This window comes from Colletotrichum graminicola, assembly GCF_000149035.1.
Source record: "Colletotrichum graminicola M1.001 genomic scaffold supercont1.13, whole genome shotgun sequence".
Classification (NCBI taxonomy): Eukaryota; Fungi; Ascomycota; class Sordariomycetes; order Glomerellales; family Glomerellaceae; genus Colletotrichum; species Colletotrichum graminicola.
In genome coordinates, this window is record NW_007361017.1 from 811777 (window position 1) to 831237 (window position 19461).

The 19461-nt window shown below is 55.4% G+C and overlaps 2 protein-coding genes across 2 annotated transcripts; one reads left to right on the plus strand and one right to left on the minus strand.

Moving 5' to 3' along the window:
- Nucleotides 1-12605: 12605 nt before the first annotated feature.
- GLRG_04292 (BRCA1 C Terminus domain-containing protein) lies at nucleotides 12606-13407 on the plus strand (the record flags this gene model as incomplete). Its single annotated transcript, XM_008094977.1, has 2 exons — nucleotides 12606-13318; nucleotides 13386-13407. The coding sequence occupies 2 exons, from the start codon at nucleotides 12606-12608 to the stop codon at nucleotides 13405-13407; spliced, it is 735 nt and encodes a 244-aa protein (XP_008093168.1).
- Nucleotides 13408-15277: 1870 nt separating this feature from the next.
- On the minus strand, nucleotides 15278-17553 carry GLRG_04293 (AMP-binding enzyme; the record flags this gene model as incomplete). The annotated part of the gene is made up of 4 exons (XM_008094978.1): nucleotides 15278-15720; nucleotides 15779-16520; nucleotides 16574-17103; nucleotides 17172-17553. The coding sequence occupies 4 exons, from the start codon at nucleotides 17551-17553 to the stop codon at nucleotides 15278-15280; spliced, it is 2097 nt and encodes a 698-aa protein (XP_008093169.1).
- Between the last annotated feature and the right edge of the window lie 1908 nt (nucleotides 17554-19461).

Sequence of the window (19461 nt, forward strand, 5' to 3'; positions counted from 1 at the left end):
CTTACATGTAACTTCTTAGAAGCCAGATACGGCGCATTGCCGTGCGCCGCCAGCGCACCGTCGATGTACCATACACGCGCCCATCAGTTCGACAGGAACCGGCCCAGTTGCTCAGCAAAGAGGAGCAACATCGCGAAGACTTTTTGGACGCAGGCAGGCACACAGCAACCCCATTGGTCACACTGTTCTGTTGTTGCGTCTGACCCGGTGCAGTACAGAAGCTTGCGTACCTACCTACCTAGGGGCATGTGCAATCCCATGCAAGATTCCGTCCTGTACACTGCAGCGCGTGCATACGCCTTGCCTGGATACCACCATCTCGGCTTCTGCAGCAATAGGGGTACAGGTGTCGTCTCCGGCGCGGTCGATCTCCTGGAGCAGCCACTTCAGCGCACGACCACACGTAACAACAACAGCAATTACCTACAACGACAACAATAACAACAGGGGCATCTATATCAGCAGCATGCTAGGGGAGAGGAGGCTTGTACCGTATGTATACATGAGCCAAGCGTGGCCGGTGCAACCAACACCGACGAGACCCTCAGTCAGTCGTTCGCAGAACGTCTGCCCACTAGATGTGGGCCGGCCAGCTTTTGAGTACTTCGCGACAACGGCTGGGTCTTGACTCGATCGAGTTGATTTGGTAAAAAGTCGACAACGGAGAGGATCAGGTTCAGAATCAATGTCGTTTTGGATTGAGACTGCCAACGACTACCGTTCTTCCTCGTGTGGGAAGGTACCGGTACGAAGACCTCGAAAAAAAAAATGGGTGGTGAGGGTACGTACCTCAGCTTTCGACTGGGAGAAGCATACGACCAACCCGCATCATGTTTCGTTTCTCAAACCATACCCAGTAGAAGCAGAGAAACAGGGTGTTCACTAGAGTACTGCACCTATTGTCAGTACTCTGGCCGAGAAAGAAAGTCGACCATTGAGGGGTCCGATGCGTCATCTTCCTAGCCTTAGAGGCTTGACAGCGTGGCCGACCTATTCCTCGTCAGTCAATGGTAGCGTGGCTGATCTAGACTGGTTGGAAGTGCCCCTGGGGGGGAGGGGGCAGCTGAAAGGACTTCCTTGAAAAGAAGAGAAAGTCAACAAATGGCACCAATCCATCAAGTCTCCTTCAGGAACCCGACTTGGGCACGTTAGCCCGCTCGTGTCTCACATCGCACTTGTTCAGCCACGCCATGAATGAAGTGCTGCCACCCCAGACTCTTCCCTCGGAATGGCAAGCTGGGAAGCTCTTTATTTCCTTCCGGCAGCTTGTGTCTGTCTCAGCCAGTCACCTGTTTAATGGGTGAACCTGATGGCGGCGGCGGCGGCCGTGCTCGTGCCGCGACGGTGACAGTTTCTTCGAGCGAGCATTAGGGTTCCATCATCTGCCGAACTTCGGCGTTTGGCCTGGCTGTCCAAAGCATTCTATTGCATAGCTGCCAATCAAAGGCTTCAGATTCTCTCCAAAGAACAGACGCCGACTGTCTTTACCGCGTTGGGGGAAGGGGGCGTCAGAACATGCAAGGCCGTACTCGCAACGTCATCTACCCCTTGCGTTCGAAGCAAAGAACAATTCTCTCACCATACCAATCATTTTTGCCTCTAGCACAGGGGGTTGGGAGAATTACCCCCGGTTACTATTGCACGGGGTGGGATGGTGAATCAGACACAAGCAAACTTTTTGTCGACGCCCCTTGCCATGGCGGACGCTTGTCTGTACGACCTCTCTCTACACGTAACCCAACTGTATGCATTGATCTAGGTAGCAGACTTCCTGGCTCTTACTCGATCGAGCACACGTTGCCGAAACACTCTGCGACAAAGCAACTTGGTTAGGATCAGCTGGATTTCGAGATGGCATACCGAGTATCCGTACCCAGTGCAGACAGCTAACTGTCCATCATCCCTTTCTTCCCCCGGAACCCTGGAGATGCGATGCAAGCCAGAGAACTATGTTTTGTACGCTACATAGTACAGGGGTCAAGCGGAAACAGCAAGCATTTTGTGGCCAGTGCGATAGTTCATTACGTCCGGATGACAAATTCCGCCCAAGACGTCGGAGTCGAGGGTCTTGCGGCCAGGCGTTCAACTTGAGTACGAGCCCGGGACTGGCATCAAGGCTGATGGAGAAGTAATATCTGCACACAAGTCCCTGCCGGCCTTTGCGGTAGACGGCATGATCCCTTGCCAGAAGCGGGCTCGTCAACCTTCCCGTACACTATCCAAGATGCAGCCTAGCCAGGACTGGGGCAGTTCCCGCCAGCATACAGTACACTACACGTAAGGTAATATGCAGTATCCGCTGGCACCAAGCAGCAAGCAGGCAAGCAAGCCAGAAGTATCTTGGGTGGCGGCCCCCCCGGCTCGGTCCCACGTCGTCCAGACCCTGCAGACACATCTTAAAAATATTGGGCTGCCAAAAAATGATAGTGTAGATTGAGCAGGGGTGAGGGTGTGATGCTCATGCTGGCTTGAGCACTTGCATGACCCAGCTGCAAGGCGGCTAAGCAGCTCTAAAACATGTCCAATGAACGACCCTGGCGGGCATCATGGAGGGAGGGGTGCGTTTCAGTTCCCTCATAGCACCCATTTCTGGCATGTACTTGGATACAACGGCTATCCAACTCTTGGGGGGGGGGGGGGGGCGGGCTGGCGGCTCGTTTGCCTCAGGCAGTTAGACAATTAGACAACCTCGAACTTCTTACACTCCTCTTGCGACCTACCCAGCTAGTAGTGTAGTCTGTACTACGTACTGAGTTGGTCAGGGTCCTTGATTAAAGGTTTCAATCGCTGCCAACTGGCATGGGTTTCGACCCTACCGGCGGCGAACGACGATAGGTAATTCAGGCCCTCCCCATCTTTCTCCCCAACTCCTCGCAGACTACACTAGAAGAAGCTTCCGGGGCATACACCATTGAGCCATTGACAAAGTGTTGAACCAGCCCATCAGCGGTTGAATGCCATTGATCCGCTTTGGAAGATGAAAAAAAAAAAAAAAAAAGAAACCAATCCTCCTCCCTCGGCCAGTACACGTAGAGGTAATATGCCAGCGCAACAGCAACATTCGGACGGCCGTCACTGTCTCTTTTTTTTTTTTAACACCAAACAGACATCGGAGCCTCTCCTTCGCTCCCCTACCTACTACGATTTACGAGCTACTTGCCGCTTTTGGACCCCAGGTCGCTGGTGTCAGTTTCGGCGGTAGGCTCTTAGCGACGTTAGCCTGCCTACCTGTCAACCCACGCTCTTTCTCTCTTCCTCTCCTTTTACCCCTTCCTCATTTTCTTTCTCACACTAGCCATTCTTCCTTTGCAAGGAACCCGATACGTGTGGCGTACTCAACGCTTCCCTCGCCAGCCTCTCTCTCTCTCTCTCTCTCTCTCTCTCTCTCTCTCTGGTGCTGGCAGGGAAGACACCACTCTCGGCATGCCCTGCTTTGTCAACCGCTAATTAAACCACTAACAATTTCCCGTGTAAGTGCTGGTCAACTGAGTTTGTTTGGAAGAGCATAGTTTGCGTCTACTGTGTAGACTGCCAGGGTTCCAGCGGATTCGGGTACTTGTCCGGGTTTCCTGTCCTGATCCTGGCGGCCAACAAGCACAGTTCCTAGGAACCAGGCTTCACTCAGCACACGAGCTGGTGGTGCAATTCTCATGGGACGTTCCCTGTATAAGGCACACGAGACCCACGAGTGAGCAGTCGTACAGGGTGGCAGGGGGAAGTTAATGACCCCTATGATGTTACCCCCCACCGCTGATATCATAATAGGGGGGGAATATTCACCAAAAGTGAAGTCCTGTAGTAGGGGGGTAAACGTTAGTTACCTAACAGGGGTCATAAACTTCGGCCGGATACCATCGTACTTCGTATGTAAGGGTATTCCAGATGTTCAATTCCAGTCAGTCAACACAGAAGGTTAGCGTGGCCCAATGGAGGCCATGTAGCAGATACCTTCTTCTAGCTGCACTCTTTGCTTCCCCGGCCGGGGCCTGCAGTAAATCTGGCGCTTTGGCTTATCAGTTGCGCGCCAACTTCGCTTTCCGACCGGGGTTGGCAAAGATCCCTGCACATCGACCCGCGCCGCAATCAGGCGAATCATGGCAATCCACGTTGTCGGCCGCCACACACCATTTTACAACACATCGGATCTACACATACGCCTACAACCACGCCGCAGAGCTGTCCGCCTGTATTCGTACCGGGACTCTTCACCCCAGATTGGCGACGCGCCTACCTCTGAGGCTCGCCATTGGGTCTGTAGAGCACGACGCACGCAACCTGGCAGCCTGGTCAAGAAGGACAAGTTGTGCAGACTCTTGTCGACTCTGGTCATTGTTGCTGCCGCCGTGTTAAGCCCGGCGACATTCTGGGAAACTCTACCGAGTTGCCATCAGGCTTCTTGGCCCCCCCTCGCCCGGCAACTAAGGTACGGTAGTCAAGGCAGCCCCGGGCTTATCGAATTAGCTCCTTTGCCTCTGCTATCCTTTTGTGGAAGACTACGTTTCCCTGCCGAGAGGTTAAGCTGTCGACAGGAGATCCCTCGCAGAGAGGAAAGTCCTATGCAAATCATGCTATACGAAACCGTTCTCTTGCAGCTCCTATTCGCCAATTGATATGCATGAGCGGACCGTTTTCCGCCTTACATGAGGAGCACGAGGAGTTCCTCCAGGCTCCGGTAGCTGCGAGTTAGGTCAGACGGGCGTGGCATTGGGTGAGGTCTGACAGTGTTCCGTACCATCCCAATGGGTGGTTCCACGTCGTCGACGATGCTGGCCCAATGGGAACGTGGCCGGGGATAAACACTGCAACTATCTGCCTACAAGTCTGCGCGACATGGCGTGGATGATGCGCGAGAGGGGATGTCTCGTCGTCCATTCAGCACCCGACTTTTGGCGCAACTGAGCAATTTCACAACAACAGACACCTCGACTGAAAAGCAGTGCAGCAGCAACAGCAGCAGGAGCAGCTCTCGCGTCCTCGGAGACGAACACATGCCGGGTGCTATCGTCCTGTTCCATTTCCGAAAGTCGCAGCCTAATCAGATATATCTGCCTGCCCGCGCGGCTTGTGTAAGCGACGACGTATATCAGAGGAAACCCCAATACGAGGAGGTGTCGGTGACACCGTCCCCCCTCCGCAGTGTGGCATCCCACCTTTTGCGAGTGCTGGCGCGTAGCAAACGTTGGAGAACCGCCGAGACCGCTCTGGGTTTGCAATATACGGATATACAACGACACACAACCACAGGCACGAGCTCGGGAGACCCATGAGATAATGTTCGTTTGACTCGACGACACTGTGGCGTTGAGGCGCCTCGGGCGAGGTTGGCGGGTGTGATAATGACCTCTCCAATTGGGTTTAGCATTCTCCTCACCGCTACTCCAGTGGCCTGTTTACGATGACGCCCTCTCCTCCTCGGCTTCACCCACACAGCTTTCCCTCTCTCTGTCTCTTCTGGACGTGGTGATAATGACACACTCGTCAGGGGTGGCAAGGAGCCACAGAGGGGGGAGACCCAGGCCTGGAACCCCCCCTCGACCCGCCAGCCGCCCATCATCGCTTGGTCCCACACGGCGGACGAGCCAATAGCCCTATGCCCGAATGAACTGGCTTGCTGACACCCCCACCTGGGAACTACGGTGCGCTGGCAGGGCTACCTTGCCCACTGTTTTCCGTCGGCTGCTACCTACTGCTGAACGTTGAGGGTCTGCGTGCAGTTTTCACGTGGAGGCGAATGGGATGGAAGGTATGGCCTGATGCGATGGCAGAGGGGAAGTACAAGGGTGTGTGGGGCAGCGAGGAAGGGGAAAGGGCAGGCGGGGGGGCGGGGGGGGGTCGGCTATTCAGCACGTACGCCCATGACCCCACCCCTCCCTTCTCACCCTCCTCTTCCTTCACTTTCTCCACCCCCTCCTCTTCGGTCTCCAGTCTCTGTCTCTCTCCTCCGAGACCTCCATCAATCATCAGTCAGTCTTTCGGTCTGCCCTCGTCCAGTTCAAGTCTGCCTTTCACGAAAAATACCCTGGGAAATCGCGCAACCGCACACCCATGACGAGATGCCGACTTCTTTCTCTTTCCCGTTATTTGCCCTCTGTGTACGGAGTACTTGACGAGGTGGGCGGGATTTGTCAATACTTCTGGACGTGGGGCGAGCGGACGACGACAGCGGGCGGCGGCGACAGGTGATCGCTCTATTCCAGCCCAGCCACGGCTTTTCCCTCCTTCTCTCTCTCTCTCTCTCTCTCTCTCTCTCTCTCTCTCTCTCTCTCTCTCTCTCTCTCTCTCTCTCTCTCTCTCTCTCTCTATCTAGGTATTCGGCTGCGATTATTTTCTTTTTTTCTTTTCTTTTCTTTGCGTCCTGTCTCGAGGCCGTGTCTTTTGCCCCTTGTCGCGTTACATCCAACCATCGGACCATCTGTCATCAGTCACTGCAGTCAACTCGCTCCGACAGCGGCCGTCTCCCTTGTCGTTGATTCTCCCCCGGTGCTCGGCTGAGATTCGAGTGAGACATTTGACCGACAATCATGTCCGTATCGGGGGAGGGGGGACGGTTCAGCGCGCCTGCCTGCCTGCGGGATTCGCCAGCTTTGTTCTCGACGGCCGCCCGTTTAATGTCTCTGATGAGCGGCGCAGTGTGGGTGGTTGGCCGCCGGCTGCATCAGGATGAGGCTCTGGCTGCAAGTCTGTGGACTTTTTTTTACATATGCTATAATCTAATTTTTGGCCGAAGGGGAGGGGTTTCGTCTGGCCATCGTCATCGCGTCGTGATGATACAGAACCCGCACCCCCCCCTGTCTGCAGCGAAGCGCATCCACCTAATGTTCTGGCCCCCGTCTTGCTTGACTGTGCACTTGCGAGGCAAGCAAGGCCATACATGTACGAGTATCCGTACTCCGTACATACTTCTCATTGTCATCGTATTATGGCATCAAGTTGGTAGGCTTGTGTTCCGTGACAATCCACGATTCAACGACAGAGGTCCAACACGGCTGGGCCCGAACTACGACCGCTACGTACTATGATATCCGGCCGAAGTTTTATCGCCCCTGTCAGGTACCCCCCCTCCAGTCCACCAGCTGTCAACGCCATCTAGCTATTACGCATTACCTATCACCACCACCATAGATTTCTATAGAGATAGGTAGGATGCTCAAATACTGTGTGGGGATTTACATCACTAGGACGATAAAACTTACCCCTACCACCCTGTATTAGACTAGATTACTATACATTACTAATTTACAACACGGCTTAACCATCTACCAACCAGCCCTGCCCATGGTCATTGGTCCCCGTCTATCCATCCATCCATCCCTCCCTTCTTGCCCACCCCTTCCTGCTCCTCCCGCCTGCCTTTCCGTCTTGTGCATGTGTCGGGATAGCTGCGCGCGTCCCGTACGTAGCCTTGCATATATGTGCTGGAAGAGATCTGGTGAGAATCGGCAATGTCCTACACGACGTTGGCCCCTGCAAGAACCTCGGCGGCGGCAGCAGCAGCAGCTGGAGCGCCTGTCCAGCCTAGCCCCCCCTCGGCCAGGCCCAGCCCTGGTCCAGTCCAGTCCAGTCCAGTCCTGGTGCGCGTTGCGCGGGGAGCTGCGCTCGCTGTGGAAGACGCATGCGCGCTGTACCATCCATGTATGTACTTGTATGTGTAGGTATGTAGGTGTGTAGCGTACTACTTGTACACACCGGTGCGCATGCGTTTGGCTGGGTTTGGCTTTTGGCTTGGCTTGCTTGTTCTGATCTCCTCTTCGTACATCCCGTCTGCTTGCTTGGTTGCTTGCTGGCTGGGGGAGGGGGGGACCTCTCCCGTTTGCCTCACAGGCTCTTCCTCGCATTGCCGCTCTTGAGGAAATCTACAACTGCACGAAGCAGATAGCGCGCGTCAGGTGTACGTCCCACACTCGTACAAAGGGTTGAGTTCGATGCCAGACAAGGAAAGTATCTACAACGCAGAGGAAATATGGCCCTTGCCTGCTCTGTCTCTCTCTCTCTCTCTCTCTCTCTCTCACACACACACACACACAAACTTGCCCCTCTCTCTCTTGATTCTCCCTCAGACCCAGCCAAAACCCCTTTCATATCGACCCCAATCAGGCAAGTGGCCAGCCCGATATTGGCCCTGCTCGGGAAGCCGCGAAGTTGCTGACTTGTTGTACTGACAAGTCGGGGCTCAGTCTCCCACCCTCCCCCCTCTCCCCCCAGTTGGCCGCCGCCCAATTTGCGCCCCTCCCGGTCCCCCCGGGGGGCATGAGGTTGATTTTCTTTTGGTCGTCTCTCTAGAACCTATGGCCCTTGGCTGCACGCGCAGGGCGCGGGCGGACGATGGGCGGAACACTCGCCTGCTGAGCCCGCGTTGCATTCGCAACCCACTCCCACTTTACTCCCCTCCCTCGAATCCCCTTGCCCCAAAAACCATCTAAGCTACCTGTCCTGAGTGTGCTGGAGGTTGGTTGGTGGCTTTCCCCCTCACCCCCCCCCCCCCCCCCTGCAAGAGTGAACTGTCCGTGGGCAGATGCGCGCCGTCGACGCCGCGTCTCGGGTGGTAACATGTCAGATTGGCAAGCGCTAGCCATTTCGTAGTGCAGTGGTGGATACCGTGGTGGAGTCGCTTCGGGTAGAATACCAAACTAAAATACAAGAGATACCGTACATGGTACATGCAGGAGATGCCGCAATATGACAGAATGGTGCGCGGATCTTTTCGTTGCGGGGGGGTGTGAGGGTGAGCCTGGATAACAGTACATCGCACACTAGAACTGAGGGCTGGAGCGGCGGCGAAAATCGCAACCCCTCTCCTGCTTCGCCACCGCTACGATAGGGAGATCTTGTCGCAGCAGCAGCAGCTATTACCTCTGTTCCATAGCAGCCAAAGCCACAATGGACGGAGGTCTCCACGTCGTTATGCTGAGTGAGAGGGGGCGAAATCAGCTAGTCTGTAGGAACCGACGTCCGTCGCCGTTGGCATACAGACCCAAACATCATATCCCAGATGCAAGTATGCTTCGCATATGTGCTCCGTCGCAGCAGCAGTGCTAGTGTATCCGTACTGCGACGAGCAGCATGTGTAGCATGTAAGGCAAGGCGATGCAGCGGCCCTAGCCTTGGATACCCTGTGAGACTTTTCCACATGCCGTTGCCCATTGTTGAATGGGCCTCCCTTTTGTTTTATTGTCGCGCACGAGGTCGGGCTTTGTTTCCCGGTTCCTCGTCCCCTCTCTGTGTTCTCTTCTTCTCTCCCTCGGGATGGGGGGACTCCAAGTCAGGACGGCTGCGCCGCGCCGGTTTTGTGGTCGGGCAGACGCCAATATCGATAGCCCTCGGCGCGGTTTGACTTCTGACAGCCGCCCTCCCCCCTTGCGGTGTGTCGCGCACAGTCTTTGGTCAGGTACGTAGACGGCCCGGCGCCATCCATTGCCAGCCATCCGTCTTTTTCTTTCTTGTCCATCTTTCCCTCTCAGGAGGGGATGAGGTACATCTCTCATGGTTCCCGGCCTCCTTTCGAATTAATCCCGAATTTAGCTCCCGAGACGAGACACAACCTTTTTGTCTGGGACACGACCAGTGTGAGCCAGGAGGGTGGAATGCTAATCATGACAGCAGTATTCGGTAACGTTTGGGGGGGGGGGGGGGGGGGGGGTAGTCATTCCTGGCTGTTCCGCTTCGAGATATCCACACCTGCTCGAATCCTTCGCCGGTCGGTCGAGCCTGCTCGTCACAAACCAGGTCGGCCGCGCGCGAGGTGGATGCGATACACTACGTAAACAAGCCGGGCTCTGCTTGGGCTTGGCCAGGTCAAGGCAGGCAGCTATTCCGTCCACCCCGGGAGAGAAAAGAGTCGATTGCCTGCATGCACGCGTTCGGGTATGCATGCTGCTCAAACATGGGGTGGCGGCGGCGGCGAGATCACGGATCACAGAGGAGCCCCTGGAACCTCGTCTGTCCCGGCGCCCTCACGGTGCCCCCTCCAGGGAAACAGAGCAGGTGTCGAGAAATGGCTCTTGCGCACCTGGACCGCAGCAGACAGGCACCTGCTAGTTTAGGCAGATCATGTAACTGTCGGGGACCGGGTTAGACGAGAGTGAAGTGGGAACTTCGCCCGCTCGAGCCGAGATTCGTTTCTCTTGCGTGTATGTCGCTTGCGAGGGGTGTTATCATGTCAAGCTTGGTGATGCTGAATGAACCCTCAAGTCGGGGGAGAACTTGCAAGTTTGAAACGGCTCGCCCCCCTGTGCTTATCCTTGCGCGTCCCTGCCTGATATCACATGAGAGGGGGTAGACGGGAGCTTGGGGTTCGGCGGTACGATACTCAGTTTCTTGCACTGGAGCATCTTACCTTGCTTACTTGCGGCCGACCTTGCCTCTGTTCCCAGCCTGACGAGGTTGGCCATGAATCAGCTGATGCTCGTAGCCCCTCTATGTAGAATTACGTGGCGGAAGAGATTCTGTGGCGTCGCTCAGCATTGCCTATGCGCAGCGACGCATTGAAGATTGCGGCACATGTTGCGCGCAGAATATGCAACCGTTGGCATGTCATCGGTTTTCCCTTTCTTATTTCGGTACGTTTGTTCTTTTGTCATTTATCACGGTTTCCAGTTGCCGGCAGGTTGACGGTTGATGCAGTGTAGTGTAGTGTACAAGCGGCATGGCATGGCACTTTCACTAGGCCTATCCCTCGGCCATAGCCCTGTCTGGCGAAGCCTAGCCGCGAAACACAGCGGCGGGAAAAGAGAAGGCTCGAAACTAGGTTGGTATGTAGTATGGTGGGCAGCGGGGCAGCGGTCATCGTGCATGAACTCCTGGTATGGCATGGTTAAGATGGGTGTGCTATACATTGACGGAGCACCGCGTTGGTTGTTGCGCTTTCAAGGACCGGCCTGGGAAGCAGCAGGCCCGAAAAGCAGGTCAATTATGAGAGAAGCTTCGTGATCAAGGAAGCTTGCATTCCCTGGCATGCAGGCGCAAGCGCATGTGGTTGAAGATGGCAGACATGGGAGTCCCCGAGTCCGCTGGATGTACCAGACCAGGTCCGGGGCTAGAGGAGATGGCTCTTTCGTTTGGTGTTTCCCACCGAGCTAGGTATGCCTTTCTTCGAGGGAGCTTGAAGACCAAGCTTTTCCTCCCATCACCTCTCTGGACTGTCCGCAATGGGAGGTGAAGTTTCGGTGCAACGCGTAGCAGGCAACTTTGGCTGTGCAAGCCCCTCCCCATCCTCCCCATCTCCCAACCTTTTGAGGTGTATGGAGGAAGTAAGCTTCGGCCGATGGGGGGTCATGATATGCATGACTGGCGGCGTCTGTGAGAAATGCCACGCCAGACAATGTAAGAGGCCGATTGGGGTGGTTTTAATCTTCGTTTCACCAGGAGATCCGGATGCGGACAAGACCACGAAGGCATGCTTCTTCCGGTGACGTACAGACCCTGTGTGCAGTTGTGTCCCTGGTGGTGTCCGACGGGGGACAGGTATGGCCTTCTTCGATCGAAGGGGGGCGTGAAGTGAGCGCCATGAAGCAAGGAGGACGGTAGCCGTGACAAGACGATTCGGCGATGGAGGTCGAATGGTATGAGGTCGGGATCGGACGTCGCACTCGCATTTGCTGAGCCTAGACCTGAACATGGTCCCAGACTGAGTGTTCCTAAATGGCCAAGAGGAAACAACGCAGTGGTAAAAGGTGGTGATTAGACCCCTTCTTTCTGTTGCCTCAAGGTCTGTCCATCTCCAAAGCCCCAATTCACACTGACAGCACCGGTTCCAGTTCCGTGGGCGCGTGTGCTGCTCGTGGGAAGGCAACACGGTGGTTACCTTGAAGGGGGGAGGGGGTGTGACTTGTCCGGTGTTTGGGCCTGATGTCGGGACCTGCAGGAGGTCGAGAGGTTGAAGGTGAGGTGAAAGGTCCCCTGCGGTCGAAGCGTTCGGTCTTGCAACAAGAAGGTTCCAAGGGATCTTGACGTGCACATGCATTTTGGGAATCACGGCAGTCAGTTGGGGAAAGGTCGGTGCGCCGAAGCTATTGCCGCTGCGGCTGCCGCGAAGGTCAACCCCACTCAGACTGGTACTTTCCAATATCACTTAGCTTCACATTACTCGGGAAGCTTTTTGTTGTGTGCATCTGCCTCCCTGGTTTGCATTTCATGCCTTTCGGAAGGTGAGACGAAGACAAGTAGTGCTCACGAAGTATGTAGGTCAGAGTTGGGTGAGAGATGCAACTGTTACTGGCTGAGCTCAGTGTATGTTCGAAGTCATGTGACCCGTCATGTGATCGCGTGATGGGTACGTGCCTGGATGGACCATGATGCGCTGGAGCACTTTGCCTAGTTTGCGGCGCCGCGTGATTCGCGTTTAGCTGGCGATAGAGACGCTCCTTTGTTTACTTTTGGACACACCAGAGTAGTTTGGAAGAAGAAGAAGAACAAGGAGAAGAAAAAACTATTTGGATTATGGTCTTTCAACTTCACATCTGCCATACGAATTCGACTAACATCACATCATCAATGCGGATGAAGTCTGCACCGTAGCGCCATCTCAACATCGATGACGCGCCCCAGCACGGGAGAGGAGAAAAAAAGAAACGAAACATCGTCGGGGTGCGTTCCACAACCAACCAAACATGCCGTCGACTGAGAAGCCGTCCGTCCCGCCGGCTGCGAAGCCTCGCTTCGGCAGCACCTTCGACCCCTACAATTCAAGTAGCACAGGCCACCAGCGTCCAGAAAACACCCCGGGCGCGACGACGGGGTGGCGAACCAGCCGCGTCCGGAAGCTCTCGGAGCAGTTTGCTGGCGGCCACTCGGGCGGGGCCCGCATGAGCGACACCTACGGCGCCGGCAGCGAGGACTTTGACGAGAAGCTGAAGATGGTGGTGCCGAAGGACGTCAAGGCTCGAGCAAAGATGAGCGTGGCCGACATGCTTGCCCGGCCCGGGCTGATGAGGGGCGGCTCCTCCGTCTCCGAGACAGGGTCCGCGACGTCAGCCACGGGCGGAAACTCCACGAGTGAGGAGGGGATTCTCGAGGCTCACCGGAAGGAAGATGAGGAGAAGGAGCCGAAGAAGGCCGCCGGCAGGGGCTTGTTCGAAGGTGTCACGGTCTACATCAACGGGAGCACGCACCCCATCATCTCCGATCACCGACTCAAGCGCGTGCTGGTTGAGAACGGCGGGCGTATGTCCATCCATCTCGGCCGGAGACAGGTCACGCACGTAATTGTCGGGAGGCCGGCGAGCGTAGGGGCCGGGGCTGGTGGAGGGCTAGCGGGCAGTAAGTTAGACAGGGAGATACGTAAAGTCGGCGGGTGTGCCGTGAAGTATGTCAGCGTCGAGTGGTCAGTTTCCATCCTCTCTCTTTTTGGTGCCCGGTCCTCCTCGAAAGAAGACTTACTGACGCCCCAGGCAGGGTTTTGGAGAGTCTTAAGGCGGGGAGTCGGCTGCCCGAGGCGCGATTTGCGCCCCTTAAAGTTGCGCGGGAAGGTCAGAGGAGCGTTTATGGCATGTATGGGAACCACTCCTCTAAGGAATCTCCTACGGGATCGGCAAGTTGATCAGATTCCTACCTGAGGACTTGCGGTGGTGTACGCCGGCATGGGCGACTATTCTGAAAGCATCTCGGTGGTTGGTTTTGCATGGCAAGGGCAGGGGCAAGGGTCGGGGGCATAACTATACCAAGCGTGAACCACAGGCAAACGGCGTTTTAGCATACGAGGCATTAGCTAGGAGTTATTGATGCTTAGTGCGTTTTCTCCAATTCCCGACGGGCTCTCCTCTGCGAAAAGCAAACTGAATTCCCATCGCCCGTATGCCTTGTCACAGATCTGCTGTTGAATCTTCGTAGCACAAATCCCCTACACCCTGTGGCAACAAGTCGCCTTGCCTCTCACTCCTCGTCATGGCTTCGAGGCGGAGAGGTTACACGCCAGACGGCCCGTGAGCAAACATGGTACGACGGCGCGACTCGATACGGGTGTCGCGCAATGCTGGACCATTCGAGCCTTGCTATTTCCGCCACGGCTGTAGATTGGTACCCGACAAGGCCCAATTCGAAGGTCCTCTCACGGGACTGGTTACGAGGGACCCGGGGTGGGTGCGACCGAACAGATCGTGACGGAGAGGGGAGAAATATGGGCGGGAACTCTCTCTGGTTGTGATACCGTCCTGCGGGCGCGTGTTGCTTGTAGTGGCGTTTTTGCGTTGCACCATGATGCTGCCAAAGGCAGCCTCCTAGGTGGGATACATGGTCAATAGACCTATTCGGACCCGGGTTCTGTAACATACGTAACATAAAACAACGGAAGACGAATTCTTCGCTTCAAAGCCTGCGATGCGAACCCATTTGAGGCCTATACGTTTTGGCATGGCAATGATCGATGGCTGGTTCCCGCTTCAGGGATATATCGATGACCTCGAGGACCGCGGGTTGGACAAGCGTTGCCAAGTCTGCGAATACCGCTTCTTGATTCTGGCTTTCCCCCGCTTCAAACGTGAGAGGAATCAATGATGGCGATGAGGCATGTGATTGCTTGGACAACATGGCCCTCAGCCTTGTTCCCGGTTCCTTCTTAACGTGACTTTCGAGATTCTGACTGGTTTTACATACTCCTCTCGCAGTTAGCCCATGACTCCAAGGAAAAACAGAGTCTTCAAAGGAGGAATATATCGTCTTCCGATGTCTGTCCCAATGAACCAATACCCCCCCCCCCCCCCCCCCCCCCCCGGAGAGGCACCCCAAAGGACCAGTGCTGTTCGTGCCACAGCTATAGCAAATGTCACAACAAATCCCCCATGTTCAATCGCTGTTGCCTAGATTGATCTTTCTGACCTTAAGCAATTAAGTATGTCTCCCAAAGTCGGTCTAATCCCAGTCGTACTCGTTATAGGTTCCTAAATTTATGTAGTATTTCTTTGCTATCCCCTGGATTGAGTCACCTTGAATGACTTGAGCAAAGTACCTTTTCGGACTTTCTTGGGACTACACCTTCTCAAGATAAAATCGATGGAAAGACCAATTTCCATTTAATGTTGCTAAGTAGTACTTAGATGCTTGGTATATAGCTTTGTTATTCATAGACACTGTCCATGCCGTCTCATATCGGACGCTGCTTGGTTTGTACCTTTATCTCCCATCCCTCCATGTGATTTGTACAAATTCGCTGTATCCTAGCTGTCTTGATCCAAACCAAAGGCGCCAAGACAGGATTACATCATGTTATAAAAGCTCTTGATCTCCCATACCATGTAGCAAGGGAGGAGGTTGAGATTTCATGTGTGTTTATGTAGCTGCCACCCACCTACAGCCTCGCCCTGGCCTCCGTGCTCTTATGCCCGCTCCCCTTGACCTTCCAATACTCTCTTACCTTGTCTCTCGCGACATCCACCGCTCCAGCATCCTCTACCGTGCTTGGCACTTGTACCTCCTTGTTGAAATCACCGTGGACCGCGTTGTCGAGCAACTCTCTCAGCACGCGCCGCAGCGTCTTGCCGCTACGCGTCTTCGGGATCATGCCTTTGCCCTGTACGAGTCCCCCGAGAGTTGCGATGGCGCCGACCTGCGAGCGCACAAGCGCGTTGATCTCGTCGGCGAGCTTTGCATTGGGCACCGCAGAAGTCGGGTGTTCGGGCGTCGAGAGCGTGATGAAGGCGAAGGGGAGCTGACCCTTGAGCGCGTCGGGGATGCCCACCACGCAGGCCTCGGCGACGAGGGGGTGCGACGTTATGGCCTGTTCAAGACCGCCTATTCCTGGTGTCAGCCTTGGATATGTCCAGAATGTATCTAGGGATGGTTGACTCACCACTCGACAACCGATGGGCGCTGACGTTCAGAACATCATCGTTGCGGGACATGACATTGACGTAGCCCTCGGCGTCAATGTAGCCTGCGTCGCCCGTGTCTAACCACTTGCCATCAAAGCGCTTCAGGTATCCTTTGTAGAACCGCTCTTCGTCCAGCCACAAAGTTCTGAACGCCGTTGGAGCCAAGGGAAGCCCAAGTACAATGTTGCCCATCGTACCCCTAGGGACCTCCTTGCCTTCGTCGTCCACGATCCGGACATCAAACCCAGGCATCGCTTTGCCGGCGCTACCCGGCTTGATCTTTGGAGGGGGGTAAGTGCGAACATCCGTTCTCCAGTCCATGGCAATGTACGGCGCGAGAGCCCTCCCAGTGATGGGCGAGCCAGCTTCCGTCGACCACCAGTTATCTACGACCTGGGCGTCGGCTGCGCCATGGGTGTTGAGGAGTTCCTGGTACATGGTGATGATAGCTGGCTCGGAACGCTCTCCCGCGAGGAAAAGCCCTTTGAGTGTTTTGAGGCCACCCCGTTCCCCTACTTGCCTAAAGAATTTGTTATCGGGATCGTCCCGCTTGATGGCCCTCAGGGCCGTGGGCGCCGTGAACATGGTGTTGACCTTGTACTCCTCTACGATGCGCCAGAAGGCAGAGGCGGACGGTGTTCCTACAGGCTTTCCTTCGTAAAGGACTGTAGCGGCGCCCGTTAGCAAGGGGGCATACGCGATATAGCTGTGCCCGACAACCTGTATCAGTGTCAGAGGTAGCACATGCGAATAGATGACCTGCAGTGACATACCCAGCCAATATCTGATGCTGTAAAAGACACACACCCCGGGCCGTGGATGTTGAACAGATAACCTATGGAAAGATGCAGCCCCACAGCGTGCCCTGCAGCGTCCCTCACCACCCCCTTCGGCGACCCCGTCGTCCCCGACGTGTGAATGATGTATATCGGATCCGTCGACTTCACCGGCACGCACTCGGCCCTGACACCCCTTGCGCGGCAGCTCTTGACGATGCTCTGCCAGTTCCTCTCGCCGTCGTTCCTCTGAATAGGGTGCCACCGCACTTGCTCGCGCTGCCACACAACGACCTTGTTGGGCTTGTGCGTGGAGATCCGACACGCCTCCTCGACGAGGGGTTTGTAGCTCACGGGCGGCTTGTTGCCGTCGATGCCGCACGAGGCTGTCAGGATGGCTACGGGCTGGGAGGCCTCTATACGCTGTGCGAGGGCGTTGGGAGCGAAGCCACCAAAGACCACGGCATGAATGGCGCCCAGACGGTTGACGGCGAGGATACCGATAAGCGCCGCGGGGATCATAGGCACTTAACCATGGGTGAGCTCATTGCGACGCGCATCTCTTATTGATTCGTGGGATGACGATGAGACTCACTGTAAAGCATGACAACATCGCCCTTCTTTACTCCTTCCTCCCTCAGTGCCCCGGCAAACACCTCAACCTCGTCAAGCAGCTGCTTGTATGTGATGGTCTGCTTCGTGTTGGTGACGGGACTGTCATAGAATATGGCCGGGGCGTCGCCCTTTCCGTCATGGACGTGGCGATCGATGCAGTTGAAACAGGTCGAGATCTCGCCGCCTGGGAACCATTCCCAGGTCTTGTGAGTCACACCGCCCTTGAGCGTCTTCTGGGCGACCTTTAATGTTGACGAGGGCTTCTTGTGCCAGTGCAGATGCTCGGCCTGGCGAGACCAGAATCCCTCGGGATCCTCGAGGGAACGGCGCAGAACTTCGTCCTGAGGGTGCAAGCTGCCCATTGCGGATTCAATGTGTGTATGGCCCCGTTGGCGGATGACAGACGGCGGGGAGATGAGAATCTGAGGCAAAACAATGGGATTACAATCAAAGGATGGCAACGAGACACAGTATAAATTTTACGAGGTCACTACTACGAGGCTCTTGGCCAAGTAAATCCGCCAGATCTCTTAAATAATTGAGCGGCTGGAAGTTGGGAGGTTCGAGCTACAAGGCGTGTCTGTTGGTGTAGCTGCTGACGTGCTCCTTCCAAATTGTTGAGGACGGTCCTGGCGGCCAAGCTTCCCCCCGCATTCCGTTGGCCCGGGGTAGTAAGGGGGCTGATCACCCCCGCCGCCGCCAGCCGAGCTCCATCCGGGGACCCCGCGGGGATGAGGGCGATTTTGATAAGCGAATACTTCCAAGGGTAGATTGAAACCAGTGTTTGCATTTCCCACCATTAAGCATCAAAAGTCACATCGTATTCCGTACACCCGCAACCATCAAACATTTGTATATAAGCTGTTGTGCCCGCCCGTCGACCCGGCCATAATACCGAGGAAGGGATCTACGGAGCAAGGTCATCATTGCTTCAATCTCCTATATACACGATCCCGATCATCACCATGCTTCCCCCGCAAGACCCATTCCTCCCACAGGTCCCTTGCCGATGGTGCTTCTACGACGTAGGGCTTAATGACATCGCTGGTCCGAAGAACCACTCAAACTCGAGCGAGCCAAGTGTTTTTGGGACACGGCTATGACGGATTGCTCGAAGACATTCGAGTTTTTGTTTTGTCAGCAAGGCAACGACGAAAGCCCGGTGTCCCAGGAAAACAGCTTTGCTACAGTGACATGTAATGAGTCTGGGCTCACCTATTCAAGGTGGCATGTATCACTCAGGCCCGTAGTGATGAACACCCGACGGTCGTCCACGAGCATCCGGCGAAGCTACCGGCGCCAATGTCGTCTTCGTGAACCGTCTTTTTCTGACAGTGCTGCGTTGAGAACCGAGCGGACACCTCGCGAAAACCCCTCCGATCTGCTTCTTGCCCGGCGGATTGCGCTGCAAGGAGGCCTGAAGATTAACAAGAGACAGATCTACGCAAGGAGCGGCTAAGGGGGACTAGGTTCTCGGGCCACATCGCAGGCACCGTCCGACTCCGTCAACGGCGCGACACGGCGCTGCTTTTTTCTATGCAGGGCGGCGACCTGAGTTCAGTCGCCGTCCAGAAACCGCTCCAGACACGCGGAACAAGATGCTCCCTCTCCAAGGCTGGGCAGATTGCCGTGCCTGTGTGTGCCCAGGGAAAACCCCAGCATACCCCGGCAATGGTTTCCGGCACGGGTCTGAGCTCTTGACATTTGTGGAAATCCAATCAACGACGATCGACGTGGCGAAGCACAGAGGAGCTGCCAATCTCGCTTGGGTCCATCTCCCATCCCAGGACTTTCTGAGGGGGTTTGCTGCATTATAGATTCGCTTACATGCATATCGCAGTCACCGTGAGGAAGGTCGGGGTAGTTGTGCGTCCTTTGAAGGGAAAACTGTACTTGGTCATCGGATTGTTCCACATTCTTCAGAGTTGAGAGTGGATGAACGAGTCTTCTGTGTGCCAGACTACTGTTCTGTTCTTTGTGGTATTTAGCCTTGTTTTTCTTGTCCACATTCCATGTACGGATATTGCCGAAAACAATGCATTGCTCAGCTGCATTATCAGTCAGATTGAACGATAAACCGAGTAGGCAAGGTACGTACCTAGCCTGGAGACAACTCAGCAGTGGGTGGACCGACCTGTTATCCAATATACCTCAAACTCGTCACGCAGCTGCAGCACACCCCCCCCCCCCCCCCCCCCTCCCCCTAAGTCCCCTAAGCCCTGCAAGACGCAGGTACAGTGCATGGGGGCGGCAGAATGGAACTAGGAAAA